The sequence below is a fragment of the Cryphonectria parasitica genome (genome assembly GCF_011745365.1).
Source record: "Cryphonectria parasitica EP155 unplaced genomic scaffold M406scaffold_4, whole genome shotgun sequence".
In the NCBI taxonomy this organism is placed as follows: Eukaryota; Fungi; Ascomycota; class Sordariomycetes; order Diaporthales; family Cryphonectriaceae; genus Cryphonectria; species Cryphonectria parasitica.
In genome coordinates this window covers 713,973-728,430 of record NW_024468912.1, presented here as the reverse complement: position 1 = coordinate 728,430, position 14,458 = coordinate 713,973, and the positions used below count along the sequence as shown (strand labels likewise).

The window sequence follows — 14,458 nt, the reverse complement described above, 5'->3', positions numbered from 1 at the left end:
AAGAGTCCTTTTGTGTGGCAACCCATAAACATAAACAATGGTACGCTCATCGAGCTCATGCGAGGCCAAACGCCAGGCCGACGGCGGTGACCAAGACTCCTCCACGACAGTCCCTCTCCGCACCGGCTGGCGCCACCCAACTGCTCAGACGAATTCAACCCAAGCCACTGCGAGGCCACGCCGCAACGTAACGGCGCCTATGGGAGTTGGAGGGGTCCCCGCCCAGCAGCATAATGATGCTGCTGCTGCTGCTGCTGCTGCCGCTGCCACCCATGGTCAGGAGGGCATTCGCAGGCTGACCGTCAACCAAGGGCGAATCTCGGTGACAGGCGCAAGGGGTATCGCGCCCGCCGAAGACGCCATCCATGTGCGAGCGAACACCGTATCCTCAAGCAAGAGAATCAAGGGCAAGACTCAGGCCTCGGCTGAGAAAGTCGAAGAGAAGAAGGAGGACATCTCGACGTGCAGAGATGTCCACAACAAAGATACCATCGTGTGCTACTTTCCCCATGGTAAGGGTGAGACCAAGTACGTCAACAAGAACGTCAAGAAGGAGAAGAACCAGACGCCCGCCGGCAGCGACATCTCGTCGCCCCAGTTGCACGGGACACGGCGCTCAGAGCGGCGCGCCAACATTGAGCCCGAGTTTGCTGGTCTCCCACGTCCCACGCGGACTGGATCTAGTGTGCAGGGCTCACAAGCCTCGCAGGCCTCGCAGGTTGGTGTCAAAGACCAAGGCGGACAGGCCCGCACATCGGCGACCGCCAATTCTGCCAACCCTTCCAATAATACCACCACTGGCCACATCGCTCACGCTCGCACCGACTCCAAGATGATGACGACGATGACGGCTAACAACGCACAGCCCACCACCAGCGGTCGTGTCACTCGCAGTAAGACCAAGGCCAACAACGCCAACGTCAACATTAACACCAATACCGCATCATCCTCACTGGCGGTTGCACCGTCCTCCCGCCCCATGAACCGCTCCCGCACCCAGAACATCAGTTCGATCACTAACACGGGCAGCGGAGACAATAGTTCTTCTGGCCCAGCATTCGCTTGGGACGTCCCCGACCCCAAGGACACATTGAAGAAGCGGCCCCACTGGAAACAGAAGCGGATGACATACCCTGAGGGCTACGACCCGCACACGGTGGATGAGGTGGCGGCGCATGAGGCCAAGTACGCAAGACGCCTGGCCATGTCTGGTTCTGGTGCTGCAGAGCAATATTCCGAGAGCAACGTCCGGGGCGCGGTGGACGAGGACCCGAGGGAGCGCGAGGTGAAGAGGGTCATGGGTAAGATGGTTAAGGAGGCCATGGCCAAGAACAAGGCCGAGGAGGAGGCCGAGAAGCGCAACAAGGCTCGTATGCACCCGGATATTTCCACCTCGTTCAATAAGGACGTCCGGGAGCGTCAGCCCGCCGCTCCTCGAAACGCGCCTCAGGCTGGACGCTTCCCTCCTGTCGTCGATGGCCCTCGCCCAGGACAGATGAGCACGGCCCCTGCCGAGTTTTTCCCCGGTCAGACTGCTCATATGTTTCCCCCTGGCAATGCGCATAATCGCATGCGAGACAACGCATCCTCGTTACGGTTGGGGCACGAGGAGGACGAACCGGACTTGCTACAGCTAGTGATGGACCGGATGCACGAGACTGAGCAGAGAGACATATGTGCAGGCCGCGCCCCGTTCCAAAGCACTGCGCCCATGTACGACTTGCAGTACCGTAACCCCGTCGCGTCTGGACGTATCGGTGGACGGCACAATGAGAATGGCTCAGTGGCACAGCTTCAACGTCAGCCCTCTCTGTCATCCCAGCAGCAACACCCTGCCCAGTAGGATTGGCGTGGCGAGCAGCAGGGCGGCGAGGGCAATGGTCGAGACGTATACAACACTCGAAGCTTGAACGTGCCGACAGGACGCCATGGCATGCCACGCGAGGAGCCTCCTCCGCCGAGCCAGCCCTTCCCACCCTTGACAGGACCGTGGTCGACATTCCCAGAGAATCTGCAGCGGCCGATGGACCAGCCTGAGAACGTGGGCGGACGAGCTGACGGTTTGCATCGTCAAGGCCCATCTGCTGGTCGTGGTGGCGGCGGTGGTTATGGTGCCACTGGTAGAGGTGGTTATGCTGGTGGTTCCCAACACATGGGACAGCCTCGGCGCCAGTAAGATGATGCATGACGGATGGATAAGATGTTGGATCCTTCGTCTTTTGGAGCATGGTGAGATCCAATCTTTTCTTTTTGAGAGGAGGGCAGACGGAGGAAAACCACAGCAGAAATTTTGGGAGGGACTGATTTGAAAGGTGCTGAGAAAACAGTCCTCATTCTCATATCATGAGAATGATTCATGAGAATGATTGGTCCCAGCTGGCAGCCACAATGGACTGGCCATAGTGTAAGAGTACTATGATGAATGGCGTAAAGCCAGCCCATCCCGTTGCAAGCAGAATTCTATCAGAGTTGTCCCACATATTTGCTTGTCGTTTTCTCGCTAGTTCACTTCAATGCACCATGTCCTCCTGTCCAAGTAACATCAGTAGATGATGTCAGCTATGTCTGCATTATGACATTGTCTGAGCTCGACGACGATGACGAGAATAAAAGGATGGGGATAGGTTGGAGGAAGGAAGGCTACTATTATTCACATACCAGGCAAACAGACAAGAGGAAACTGAAAAGAGTGCATGCATGCAAAAATCCTTGCCTCCAACTGTACATTGGAGGTCCAGGCCCAGGGCCAGGACTGGCATCAGGCACCACTGTCGTGACCTTTCTCTGCCTATTTATTGACCTTTGGCAAAGGTGCAGGCCACAATAAGAGGGAAACATGCTGTTGCCTCGACATAGACCTTGACGCTCTCAGCATCAGGCTTGATCTTTCCCCAGCTTACTGCTTCATCAGGCCTCGCGCCAGCGTCGCTTCCATCAAACTCCTGGGCGGTGTTAATATAGACAGCGTAGTCGGCGCCGTTCCTCATCAGATTGGCATTGGCAATATGGTGCTTGACGACGCCGCCGCCCAAGATGATCATGCCGGTGCGCTTGGCGCGTACAGCGATCGTGTTGAGACGGCGGATGTCCTCGACAATGTCGATCCTGAGGCACAGGGGCGAGGACTTGAAGGTGTGGAAGTACAGCATGTCGCCTAGGCTGCCGTCGGTGAGAGCGGGGCAAAAGACGGGAATTTTGTTCTTGTAGGCCCAGTAGTAGACGGACTCTTCGTTGTTGATCTCCTTGCCCAGACGGTGGATGACCTTGGACGGGGTCCAGACCAGCTCGCCATCGACCTCTTCGCCCCACACGTCGACATGCCGCCCAGTCTTCTTGCTGTGCTCCTGCTCCTCGAGCATCTTGTCGAGGATAGGCACGACCCAGTCCTCGAACTTGCAGTAGTTCTCGTTGGGCACGACCATGTTGCCGATGCGGTTGAGCCCCTTGACACGCATCTCGGCACCGGGTGTTGTGAAGCTGCCCATGTAGGTCTGGCCGAGGCACTTGATAAAGTCCTCCTCGATGCCGCCTGCGGTGGTGACGACGCACGAGACGTGGCGGTGCTCGACGAGCCAGCGCAGGGTGCCGCGCAGGCCCGAGGAGATGAGGTTGGAAGTGTAACCCAGGAAGATGGTGGTCTCGGCACCTGTGTCAGGGTCGCGCCAGGAGCGCATGTTATTGATGATGTCCACAGCCCTTGCCTGAGCGGAAGCCTGAATGCCCATATGTCTCATGCCTTGCAGGAGATCAGCGGCGGCGATGGGGCGCGGGAGCTTGTTGAAATCGAGCTCCTGCACGGGCTGGGAGCCTGGAGGCATCTTGCCGCTAACGAGGACAGCATCTCTGGCCGTGGAAGGCGCGCCTCCTCCTCCTGCTCCTGCTGCTTCTTCCTTTTCTGGGTGGGGTGACATGATGAGAGCTGATGAATGGATAAGAAAGTGGCACAGTGTAACAGAAGAGAAAAGCCTGCAGATGCAAGTTACCAGAGAGAAACAAGGTGTACTATAACATGAGAAAAATAGAGTGAATGTTGTTATTGCTGTTGTCTGACCGAAGCTTCAGTCCGTCATTTGAAGACTGAAATCATGGAAAATTTGACTGAAGTTGCCATTCGCTTGTTTAGGCGGCAGTCAGTATGTATACAGTACGTACCAGCGTGGGCGAGGATGCCACCGTGTACTACCAGCAAGCGTAGGGCAACAGCACACGAAGGAAGACACAACCAACATGAATATCATAAAAGAATTAAAGCAATTTTTTGAAGGTAAGCTTTGTTTATTTTTCCAATCTTCTCATTTTTATATGTTTATTCAACTTCTTCTATTGGAGCACATAGTAAACTCGAATGATGGCTTGCATGGCTTGTCACAGGGCTGAGAGGCCAACCCCTGCATTGGTCATCTGCGTCTTCTAGGTGTCAAATCAGAAAAAAGAGAATTAGAGAAAAAAATCATCGGAAGGAAAAAAAAAAAAAAAAATCAATTCAAAAACTTTGAAACGTGGGACCTTGTTGAAGAGCGCGTGGAGAGAAGAGGGAATGCAGGCGCGGCACTCGGCAGGGCTACGGCACAGCACCTAGACTAATCCCTGAGTGGAGAGGTAGCGCCATCTGCTGTGGTGGCACCTTGTCATGCTTGTCATGCTGCTATGGCACTGGCTGGTTGCTCTTGCTGGCAGACCACCCACTTGCCCAGCTATATTACGGTACCACAGTACGTAGTATGGATGGTGGCCAGGGTGGTAGCGCCATAGTGTGTACGTACTGCAGTATGCCCGCTGGGGTGGTACCGTCCCCAGCAACTTGCCACCCCTCCCTCCACTGTTTCCCTGTCATGAGCCGCCAAGGACAGGGACTCCCCAGTGATCCCCGACCATGGTATCGTGCTAGGCTGTCTTAGCACCTTTGTACCCTCCGCAGAACACCGTGCTACAATGGTACATAGCACCATACTAATTGTACCTAGGACGGATGGTACTTTGTAGCAGTAACTGTAGTAAGATTGGATCTAACCCTGCTGTGGGTGGTGGCCGGTAAGGTGGCAGCACGCCCTTGCCGTTTGGGGGGAAGGAAAAGGGAAGAGGGGGGGGGGCCTTGACCTGTCTTCGATCCGACCTCTGGAACCTTGACTTTGACTTCTCACCTTTGAGGCTGCACCCAAAAAGAACAAACCAACCACCACCGCCGCCACAAGCACGACTACACCATACACAACCACACGCAGACGACCACAACGACGCTCACGACGTGCCTCAGTCCCCTCTCGGGCAGCCTATGACCTTCTCTGGGTCCCTCTCGCCCCTCTGATCGGGATTAAGGCTGTTGTTCCCCACGCGTTGGGAGGCGCCAAGTCAAGCAATTCTGGGTCCTCCTTTCGTCCACAGCAACCTTCGTCCCCTCTGGCCACCACCGGCTGCTGAGTCGAGTCATCCATCGTTCAAGAAGATCCACTGCACGAAAATCGACATGTGCATTGTTTTCGCATCTGTCCCCTCCCGCTTCCGCTTCTGACAGACATCCACATCAGGGGCAGCATTCGTTGCCCTCTGAGAGAAGACATGTATGCTGAGCCTCTTCTTTTTTTTCTTCTCTGAAAGGCATTTCGTTCTCGTCCTGTGCTGCTTTCTGTACACCCTCTTCGATCGATCTCAAAATAGTCTCCTCTCTCTCTCTCTCTCTCTTTTCTCCTATTGAGAAGTCTCCATTATAAACGTACAGAACACGTTCACAGCATCTCCTGGCACATCTTTCCCCCCATCTTTGTTCTTTTCTTTTTCTTTTCCTTGCATGTCTGTCACTGCTGGCGTCAATATTTGTTCCCCACCACCAACAACCCTGATTAACAAAACCACCCATCTTATTTTCAATGTCGTCTGACAGTACCTGGTCTCGCGTTTCGCTACTACATCTGTTCTCGCGACCTTTCCCCTCATCTCTTGTTCCTCTTTCTCTTTCTCTTCCTGTTTCTTTTCCTTGCCCTCCTTCCTCTCCTCCCACCCTCTGGTGCAGCACCGCGTTGGCAGTCCATCGACCATGCGCCCAAATCAGTATCGACCTCCCAGCCGAGGCTACAACAGCAACAACAACAACAACAACAATGGCCAGCTGGGCATGCCGAGGCTGCCACCTCTAAACACTGATGTCTACCCTGATGATGTCTATTATGCTCAACCTCCTCTCGACTACAGGTCTCGATACAACCCTCGTTACGACGACCGCCGCTCCCGCTCCCCGAGAGACAGGTCGCCCGACAGGCTCACCGACCGAAGCTCCCAGTACGGCGACAACGACCGTCGCCGAACCTCTGGCGAGGCGAGAACAAATGCAGCCCCCTTCCAGTCCAACCGAGACGGATTCCGCGAGTCCATGACCGGCCGCGAGCCCCCACGAGGCCCCAAGGCTTATCTGGACCCTCCCAGCGGCCCACGCGGCGGCAGCTTTGCCGGTGACTTTCGAGGGAGAGCCCGTGGCGGCAGGGGCGGCGGAGGCGGTGGCAGAGGAGGCGGCTGGCGCGACGAGAGCAGGGATCGTGGCCGCGAACGAGATTTTAGAGATAGGAGAGAGGATGGTCCGCCTTTTCGAACCGACCGTAGTAGGGAGCGGGAACGTGACTGGCGGGATCGTGAGAGCTTGCGAGGGCGCAGGCCCTCGCCCGTGCCTCGAAGGTCACCTCCTGGGAGAGATTTTCGGGACCGTGACCTCCAGATAGGCATCGAACCTGAACGGCCCAGGAGAGGGTCGAGAGATGGACCGCTGAGTGCTGGGTCCTCGTCTTCAGATCCTCCCTTTGGCTCTCGCGGGCGTGGCCGTGGAGGCCAGCGTGGTCGAGGGGGAGGCGGAGGAGACTGGGACCGTGGTCGAGGGCGTCCTTTTCACGACGACCGAGCTGAGCCTCGATTCCCACCTAGAAGTCGGTCACAGGAGGGTCGCTGGGGCGGCCGTGACCGCGACGAACGCGATATCCCCCGGTTTTCGGACATGGATGTGCGCCTTCGCGACGGCGTCAGGGAGGAACAGCGTGAGCTTTTCCCCAATTCGACACCACGCGATCCCCGCGACAGTGTCGAACGCAATATCAACAGCCGCCCGAAACCCGAGCGACAGGCCTCCGTGATTAATGAGCCCCCCTCGGCCTCGAGCGTTAAGGCCACCACCCCTCCACTTGCTCCCGTCCCTCCAGCCTTTGGCTCGGCTCCGACCCGTCCCCCACCCGCGCCTGATGCCCCTCCCTCCTCCTCCTCCTCCTCCTCCGCCACCACCGCCAAGGCACCGCCCACCGGGCCACGAGCTCTGACTGAAGACCGTCAAGACCGGCCAGTCTCGTCTGACAAGTCGGCCAGCGACACCTGGGCACCTGCTTCAGGGCCTCCCAAGTCCACCAGCCCTACAATTCCCACCGGCCCTCGCGCGCAGCAGCTGCAGAAACAGCCTCGCCCCTCTAGCAAGCAGTGGATCAACCCTGCTATTGTCAGCAACAAGGGTAGCATCAAAGCACCTGACTCTCCCAAGATCAACCGGTCTCAGAGCTTTGCCTCGCCCACCTCCCGAACTTTTGGTCAGCGGCCTGATTCCTACGCCAATCGACACAGTGACGACGCTCGACGGCCCCGTAGTAGTGGCGCTGGCGCTGAAGGAGAGGGCTTGCATTCTCTGAGTATTCCTGAGGCGGGTGACGCGAAGATCGAGCGTGGCACCCAGTCTGCGCGCGCCTCAGTCGATCGTGATATGCGGGCCATAGCTTGGAAATCCCCAGACATGCGGACCGCCGGATCAGGAGGAGGAGGAGGAGCAGCAGGAGGAGACGTATCAGACCGCATTAGTGTTGCGTCTGCAATCTCTCCCACTGCGGTCAAGATAGTCAGTCCCGCAGTAGCCCGCTCGGCAGAGCAACAGGACCAGCAGCGCGCAGCTGACGACGACGACGACCCGATGCATGAAGATGGGGAGATTGTCGACGAGCTGCCCGCCAAGAAGAAGAGACGTCTCAATATCAGTGGCGTCCGGATCTCCCTGCCACCCAGAGCCCCACCGACGATCCCGCCTGTTGACCAGTCGTCAGACTCAGACGATGAGGACATGGGCGACTGGTTCGACGAGCAGATCGCCAAGGCCGAGTCGGAGATGAAGAAACTGGGAGACACGACAACTGTTGTGCCGACCGAGGTTGTCATCCGGTATGCGGCTATGACCCACAACGGCCTGCTGAAGGTGGCAATGGAGAAAGGAAGCCTCAAGGATATGCTAGCCCCTTATCCCAAGGATATTGTCCTGCCAACAGAAAAGCCGGCAACACCAGAGGCAGTGGCCCCAGTGGCTGAGATGACGGGGACAGCAGAAGCAGTAATAGAAGAGGCCACCAAGGTCAAGGCGCCCACCCCGCCCGAGGTTCTGCCTCAAAAGCCCGAGCACGAGGAGCCCCCGGCAAAGGAGGCGGCGGCGGCCCCTGAGCCCCAGCCCAAGGTCGAGGAGATGGAGGTGGACAGCGCTCACGTTCCCATCCCGACTGTCGAGCAGCCTGAACCCCAAGATGAACAGGGAGACATCACGATGGAGGATGCACAGATGAACCATGGCCCAGAGCCCTTGGTCCCCGAGACTGAAGCAGTAGCGATCAACGGCGTCTTACCCCACGGCGACCAGCAACACCTCCTCGTACCTCCAGGGCTCGAGCCACCCGCCACGGCCACAAACAGCCCGACCCCGATGCTGGAAGAGGAGGATGACACCGATGTCGAGGTGGATTCGGACACGCTGGATCTTGTTCGTGCGGCCATGCAGACGCCGCCTGTGGAGGATCTGCCCTTCTTCAGCACCAGACCCTGGCAGGAAAGCAAGACGGCCATGAAGTCCATGCAGTGCAATCCAGACGTCGAGAGCTATATCGCGCGCGTGCTGCAGCAAGACGCCACGTTCACCCGGGCTGACCAGGACGAGAAAAGGATGGAGTACAAAGGCAAGTACGAAGCGTATTTGCGGTTCACCCTGTCCGACGACCCCGTTGCCGTCAAGAGCCGTGAGTTTTTCAACAAGTCGAACCCGCCTATTGATGGCCTGGGGCCAGTGCCGACTGGGAACGAGACAAAGTCCGAGGGCCGCAGGGCCGGCAGGTTCGCCACGGAGCGTGACATGGAGCGCATCATGGCGCAGTCTCTCCTCGAGGCCAGGGAGAAGGAAGAGCGCGAGACCAGGGCCGAGAAGCTGAAACATCCTCGGGAGAGCGAGGCTGTCATCCCAGACATGTACTGGACCGAGGAGGACCGCAGAAAGGAGACGTTTGTCGACACCTCGGGCTATCTGGACCCAGAGAAGCTCGTCGCAAACTGGCAGGTGCTGCCGCCGCTGGCCAACTTCACCGAGGAGGAGGCAGCCCAGTTCGAGAAGGCCTATCTCGAGTTTCCCAAACAGTGGGGCAAGATTGCTGAGCAGGTCCCCAAGCGTGACTTCCACGCGTGCATCCAGTACTACTACATCAAGAAGAGCACTCTCAACCTCAAGGAGAAGCTCAAGAAGCAGCCCAAGAAGAGGAGAAAGGGCAAGACAAAGGCTCGGTCGAGCGCTCTCGCGTATGAGCTGGGGAACCCCGAAGAGCATCAGGAGGAGGCCACAGAGACAGGGGAGAATGGCGAGCGGCGTCGACCCCGCCGTGCGGCTGCTCCAACCTGGGATTTCGAGAAGCCTGTGGAATCGGCCGAGGGCACACCTACCGCCACGCCGAGCGGACGCAGAGGCCCGGGCTCGAGGACGGATGCCAATGGCGAGAAGCCCGAGAAGCCTGCTCGTCGTCCACGAAAACCAAAGGACAAGGAGCCGAAACAGCCCAAGACACCGCAGGCTTTGGCGCCCACCCCAGACAAGGGGGCCGGCCGAGGGGCTAGGTCGCGGTCCAACTCCAAGGTGCCGCCAGGTCTGCCTCCAGGTGCTGGTGGTGACTTGGTGCCGACCCAGAACCCGACGGCCGAGATGGGCCGGGTTCCTCTCTCGTTTGAGCCGCGAAACTCGCCCATGCCCACAATCCCGTCCTCGCTGGCGCTTGTTCCTGGTCACAGCCTGAACCAGGCCGACAAGACGGTAGATATAATGGCCCCTCCCCTGCGGCCCGAGCCTATGGTGCCGCTGCCGCCCAACGTTGCTGCTGCTCCTTTCGACTTCAATCCTCACGCTGCCATCCCTGCCCCTGCTGCGCCTGGCCCCGTCGAGCCGGAGCGTGGCAGTGGTGGTGGCGGTGGTGGCGGCCGTGCTACTCCTGCACCCGGCGCGTCCAGCTACTGGAGTGTTGTGGAGCAATCTGAATTCACAGACCTGCTCCGAAGCTTTGGTACAGATTGGCTTGCCATCTCTCAACATATGACGACTAAGACTCCGACCATGGTAAGACACATAGATCTGCACCGCACCACACGCACTGCCTTTTGATTCTTTTTGGTTGGTATGTTGCTTGCTAATACACTCGAGCAGGTCAAGAACTTCTACAGCAGAAAGTCCAAGGAATACAAAGAATGGAAAACGATTGCCGACGAGGCTGATGGAAAGAAGCAGAGGGGAGAAAAGCTTCCACCTCCACCCGTGTCGACAGCCGCGCCACGGAACAAGAAATACGATCTTCCACCTGCGCATCGTCACGCGCCCTCGTTGGACGGTGTGGTGGACGACGTGATTGCGCCCAAGGTCGAAAAGCAGCAACCCCCGCCAATCAACACCAACTTCCCCCGGCCGATCGCACAAGCACCTTCACAGCAGCAGCAGCAGCCACCTTTGCTGCAGCAGCCACAGGCAGTAATGGGTCAACCCGCGTTGCTAGAGAGGGCGGAGCGCAACGACAGGGTGGAAAGGAAGCCGTTATTATCCTCGCAGCCCGGCACACCATCCCTTGAGCCAGTCAGTCGCCACGTGCGCGCTGTCTCGGCGTTTCCCTCATCCGAGAGAGACACCGAGTCCCTTCTGTTGTCGCAGCATCAGCAACAGCAACAGCAACAACAGCAACAGCAGTCGCTACGGCATACCCTCAAGCCTGGGCCCCTATCAGCCGTCGAACAGCCACCAACGCTGCCATCACAAGCAATGCCGCCTGCTGCTGCTGCTGCTGCTCGTGCAGGCTTTGCTGAATATGATCCACACCTGAACATGCTTAGCGCAACTGCCCGGCAGCGAAAAGGTCCAACGGATCTCCAGCCCAAAGAGGATCCGAGGCTCATGGAGAGACCAATCCTCAAGACAGAGCCTGACACGGGCAACCATTTTGAACCATTCGTGCCGTCACAAGCGCCTCCTCCGAGACCAATGTCTGCCAAGCCTATGCTGATTGACCGGAGAGCCGAGCCGCCCAGGACCACTGGCCCTCCGCCGAGCCAGGTCTATGCGCACACTACGCCAGCCCCACATCAAATGATGATGCAGCAGCAGCAGCAACAGCAGCAGCGGGAACCATTGAGGGAGGGCATGCGAGAGCCGCAGATGATGACTACGCCTGTGGATGAACGTCGGATGGCAAGCATGCCCAGCCGTGTGCCTAACCCAGGCGTCGCGGACGGACGATCAGATGGGCCGCCCCGGATACCGAACCCCAACCTCATCAGCTCTGATGGTGGCCCTCCGCGTGTCCCCAACCCCAACTTGGTACAGCAGGCGCCAGAAGTGGGCGGTCCACCTCGTATACCCAATCCAAACCTGGCCGCCGAGACCCCTACACGCAGCGGCCCTCCACCTGGGGGATATTTTGACACTGGCTACGGCGCGTCTCCTTCTCGCCCGTCCCCTGCACCTCCTACTGCTGCTGCTACCGCTGCGGCCGTTGCCACTCCTTCGAAGCCGCCAGAGCCTCGTAAGACGTCGAACCTGATGGCGCTCCTCAACAACGACGATTCGTCTGCGCCGCCTCCACCGGCCCCCAAGAGGGTTGATGAGGTTGCCAGGGGAGGCATGAGCACAATGTCAAGCCCCACGTTGTCACGACAGCCGCCACCACTGCCACCACATGCATCCGCTGGCCCCTCGCTCATACGAAGAGATGACACAGCACCGACTTATCCGTCCTATACTCGGAACACGCCAGGAGCCTCCGCCATGCCGTCGCTAAAGCCGTACAGCACACCCCACAGCCAATCACCACAGGCGCAGCACGTCGGTGTGTCGAGATCCTCGGTCGTGTCACCTGTCGAGATGGCCAGCGAGAGGGAGTATTATGGACGTCCTGCCCCGTATGGAGGGCAGCACCAGGGGCAGTCGTCTGGATCGCCCCACCAGCCGCACCACTATCCCTCGCCCAGCCAACAGCAGTCGCCTATGGTCTATCAACCGCAGCCGACCTCTTTTCCCGGCTATGGAGCGCCCGTGTCCCAGGCCCATGCCGCCTCGCCGACAATGCAGTACACGCCCACTACGGCCAGGTCGAGAGAGCCGCCGCGCGAGAGCTACCTGCGAGACTCGGTGCCGCCGAGCCGCGAGACAGCGTGGCCCCCGCCGCAAGCTCAACCAACGAGCGCTACAAGGCTGCAGCAGGAGACCCCCTGGCCCGTTCCGAAGTCGACGCCGGCGCCTCCACCGGCACAGTCTCCCTGGGCCACCCAGCATGGACCCGCAAGCAAGCTGCAGTCGGTGCGAGAGCAGTCTGGCCCGTCGTGGTCGTCTGCGCCGCCATCGCATCTTGGTCTTCGTGATAGGGATCCTAGAGAGGTCAGAGACCCCAGAGATAATGGCTACGGCATTGGGAACCTCCGTGACGCTGCACCTGCTCCTCCTCCTCCTCCTCCTCCTCATCATGCACAACAGCCTCCTCGGGATGACCGCTACAGCATGCTCGATGCACAACAGCGCACCATGTCCGATCCCAGGATGGCTGATCCTCGCATGGACCCTCGTGACCCTCGAAACGACCCTCGGAATGACCCACGGAACGACCCGCGAAACGATCCACGCAATGATCCACGCAATGATCCACGGAATGACCCGCGCAATGACCCACGCAACGATCCCAGAATGATGAGCGGCCACGCAACCCACCATTCACATTCGCACTCGGGCTCCATGGGCCGTGCGTATGGATCGTCGCCGGTGCATAGGGAGATGATTGGCGGACCACCGACTGGGCCACCGCAAGCCCAGCAGCCACCCAGCTTCCCGCGCTACGGCACGCCGTCACGCGACATTGCACAGCCGCCGGCCAGGAGCTACACGCCTGCACCAGCCCAGCACTACGAGATGCAGATGCGCGACCGTGAGCTGCGTGACCGCGAGTTCCGAGCCGCAGAGATGCGCGAGCGTGAGTTTCGAGAGGCCGAGATGCAGCAGCGGGACCACGGGCTGCGACAACAGATGGAGATGAGGGAGAGGGAGAGAGAGATGCAGCAGCAGGACCACGAGCTGCGACAACGGATGGAGATGAGGGAGATGAGGGAGAGGGAGAGAGAGATGCACGCGGCGGCCGAGCTGCGCGACATGCGCATGCGTGGCGGGCCACAGGAGTATGGCCGAGGACCACCTCCACCGCCACAACCCGAGTACCACGGCGGACCGGCAGATTTCCGCGCGGAGCTTAGGAGCGCGCCGCCTCCACAACAACAGCAACAGCCGCCGCCGCCGCCGCAGCAGCAGCAGCAGGTAGATCCCAGAAGGCCTCAACTCCGGCCCCCTCACGACGGATATGCGCACAGCCCTTTGGATAGAAGATATTAGCTGGAGAGGGTACAAATATGGATACCTAGTCATAAGTTCGAGGATGTTCAGTTGTTTCAAAAATAACCAGTGTCAAGAACAGATATTAATGGGAAAGACTACAAGGCATATATAAGCCCACCAAAGTCACTTATTCAGCCTTGAGGCATCTCGAGGTCAGAGAGAAAGGGAGAGAGACAAAGAGAGAAAGCATTTCTTGAAAGAAGAAGAAGAGGGTGCAATTTTTGCTCCTCAGGATACTTGGCAAGAATAAATTGTTCAATTACTTGTACATGTTTCTGTGTGCAGCCTTGTGTAGGAGTGTATGTACAACCCCCAGGGAATGATTTTCGATATCCCCCACCTGAACATGAACAATACATAAGGATTCTTTGAATTGAATCTGTTGTTTTCTTTACCATCTCACCAATTTTAAATTCCCCTTGAAGAAAAAAAGAACCTACTTATCACAATCAAGTATTGCTTGAATCTCAGGATGTATTTGCCAGGCAAGCATTTATTCACTGGAGTAGATCTGACTTCAATTTGGCATTTTGTATAATAGAACAGCGAGTATGTACTACTACCTTGACTGGTGTGGGGAAGTGCGGAAATCAATTCTTGGAGGGGTGTATATAGAAATAGATGTATGATCAATGTAACTCTTCAACAACACCTGTTTCTGCCTGGTTGTTCGGTCCAAGGCAAGCTTGTCGCCGGCGGAACGGGCAATCTAGACACCTTTCCTATCTTTCTTTTCACACTTGTTGGTTTTTACATTGTGGACCAGGCTATTGGATCTCTTGCATGGCT

General features: G+C 57.9%; 4 protein-coding genes across 4 annotated transcripts; 3 read left to right on the top strand and 1 right to left on the bottom strand.

Annotated features, from left to right (window-relative positions):
• Positions 1–37: 37 nt before the first annotated feature.
• M406DRAFT_329333 (uncharacterized protein) lies at positions 38–2,176 on the top strand (the record flags this gene model as incomplete). The annotated part of the gene is made up of 2 exons (XM_040920417.1): positions 38–1,783; positions 1,844–2,176. The coding sequence occupies 2 exons, from the start codon at positions 38–40 to the stop codon at positions 2,174–2,176; spliced, it is 2,079 nt and encodes a 692-aa protein (XP_040776391.1).
• Positions 2,177–2,792: 616 nt separating this feature from the next.
• On the bottom strand, positions 2,793–3,818 carry M406DRAFT_338882 (deoxyhypusine synthase; the record flags this gene model as incomplete). Its single annotated transcript, XM_040921402.1, has 1 exon — positions 2,793–3,818. The coding sequence occupies one exon, from the start codon at positions 3,816–3,818 to the stop codon at positions 2,793–2,795; it is 1,026 nt and encodes a 341-aa protein (XP_040776390.1).
• An 8,607-nt stretch (positions 3,819–12,425) lies between these two features.
• M406DRAFT_355915 (uncharacterized protein) lies at positions 12,426–13,117 on the top strand. The gene has a single exon (XM_040923294.1). It carries the CDS (start codon positions 12,564–12,566, stop codon positions 12,972–12,974), a length of 411 nt encoding a protein of 136 aa, XP_040776389.1. The 5' UTR covers positions 12,426–12,563; the 3' UTR covers positions 12,975–13,117.
• A 121-nt stretch (positions 13,118–13,238) lies between these two features.
• Positions 13,239–13,938, top strand: M406DRAFT_355914 (uncharacterized protein). The gene has a single exon (XM_040923293.1). It carries the CDS (start codon positions 13,244–13,246, stop codon positions 13,664–13,666), a length of 423 nt encoding a protein of 140 aa, XP_040776388.1. The 5' UTR covers positions 13,239–13,243; the 3' UTR covers positions 13,667–13,938.
• The last annotated feature ends 520 nt before the right edge of the window (positions 13,939–14,458 follow it).

Coding starts and splice junctions, on each gene's coding strand:
- M406DRAFT_355915 (XM_040923294.1), top strand. CDS start 12,564: ATGGACCCGCAAGCAAGCTGCAGTCGGTGCGAGAGCAGTCTGGCCCGT.
- M406DRAFT_355914 (XM_040923293.1), top strand. CDS start 13,244: ATGCGCGAGCGTGAGTTTCGAGAGGCCGAGATGCAGCAGCGGGACCAC.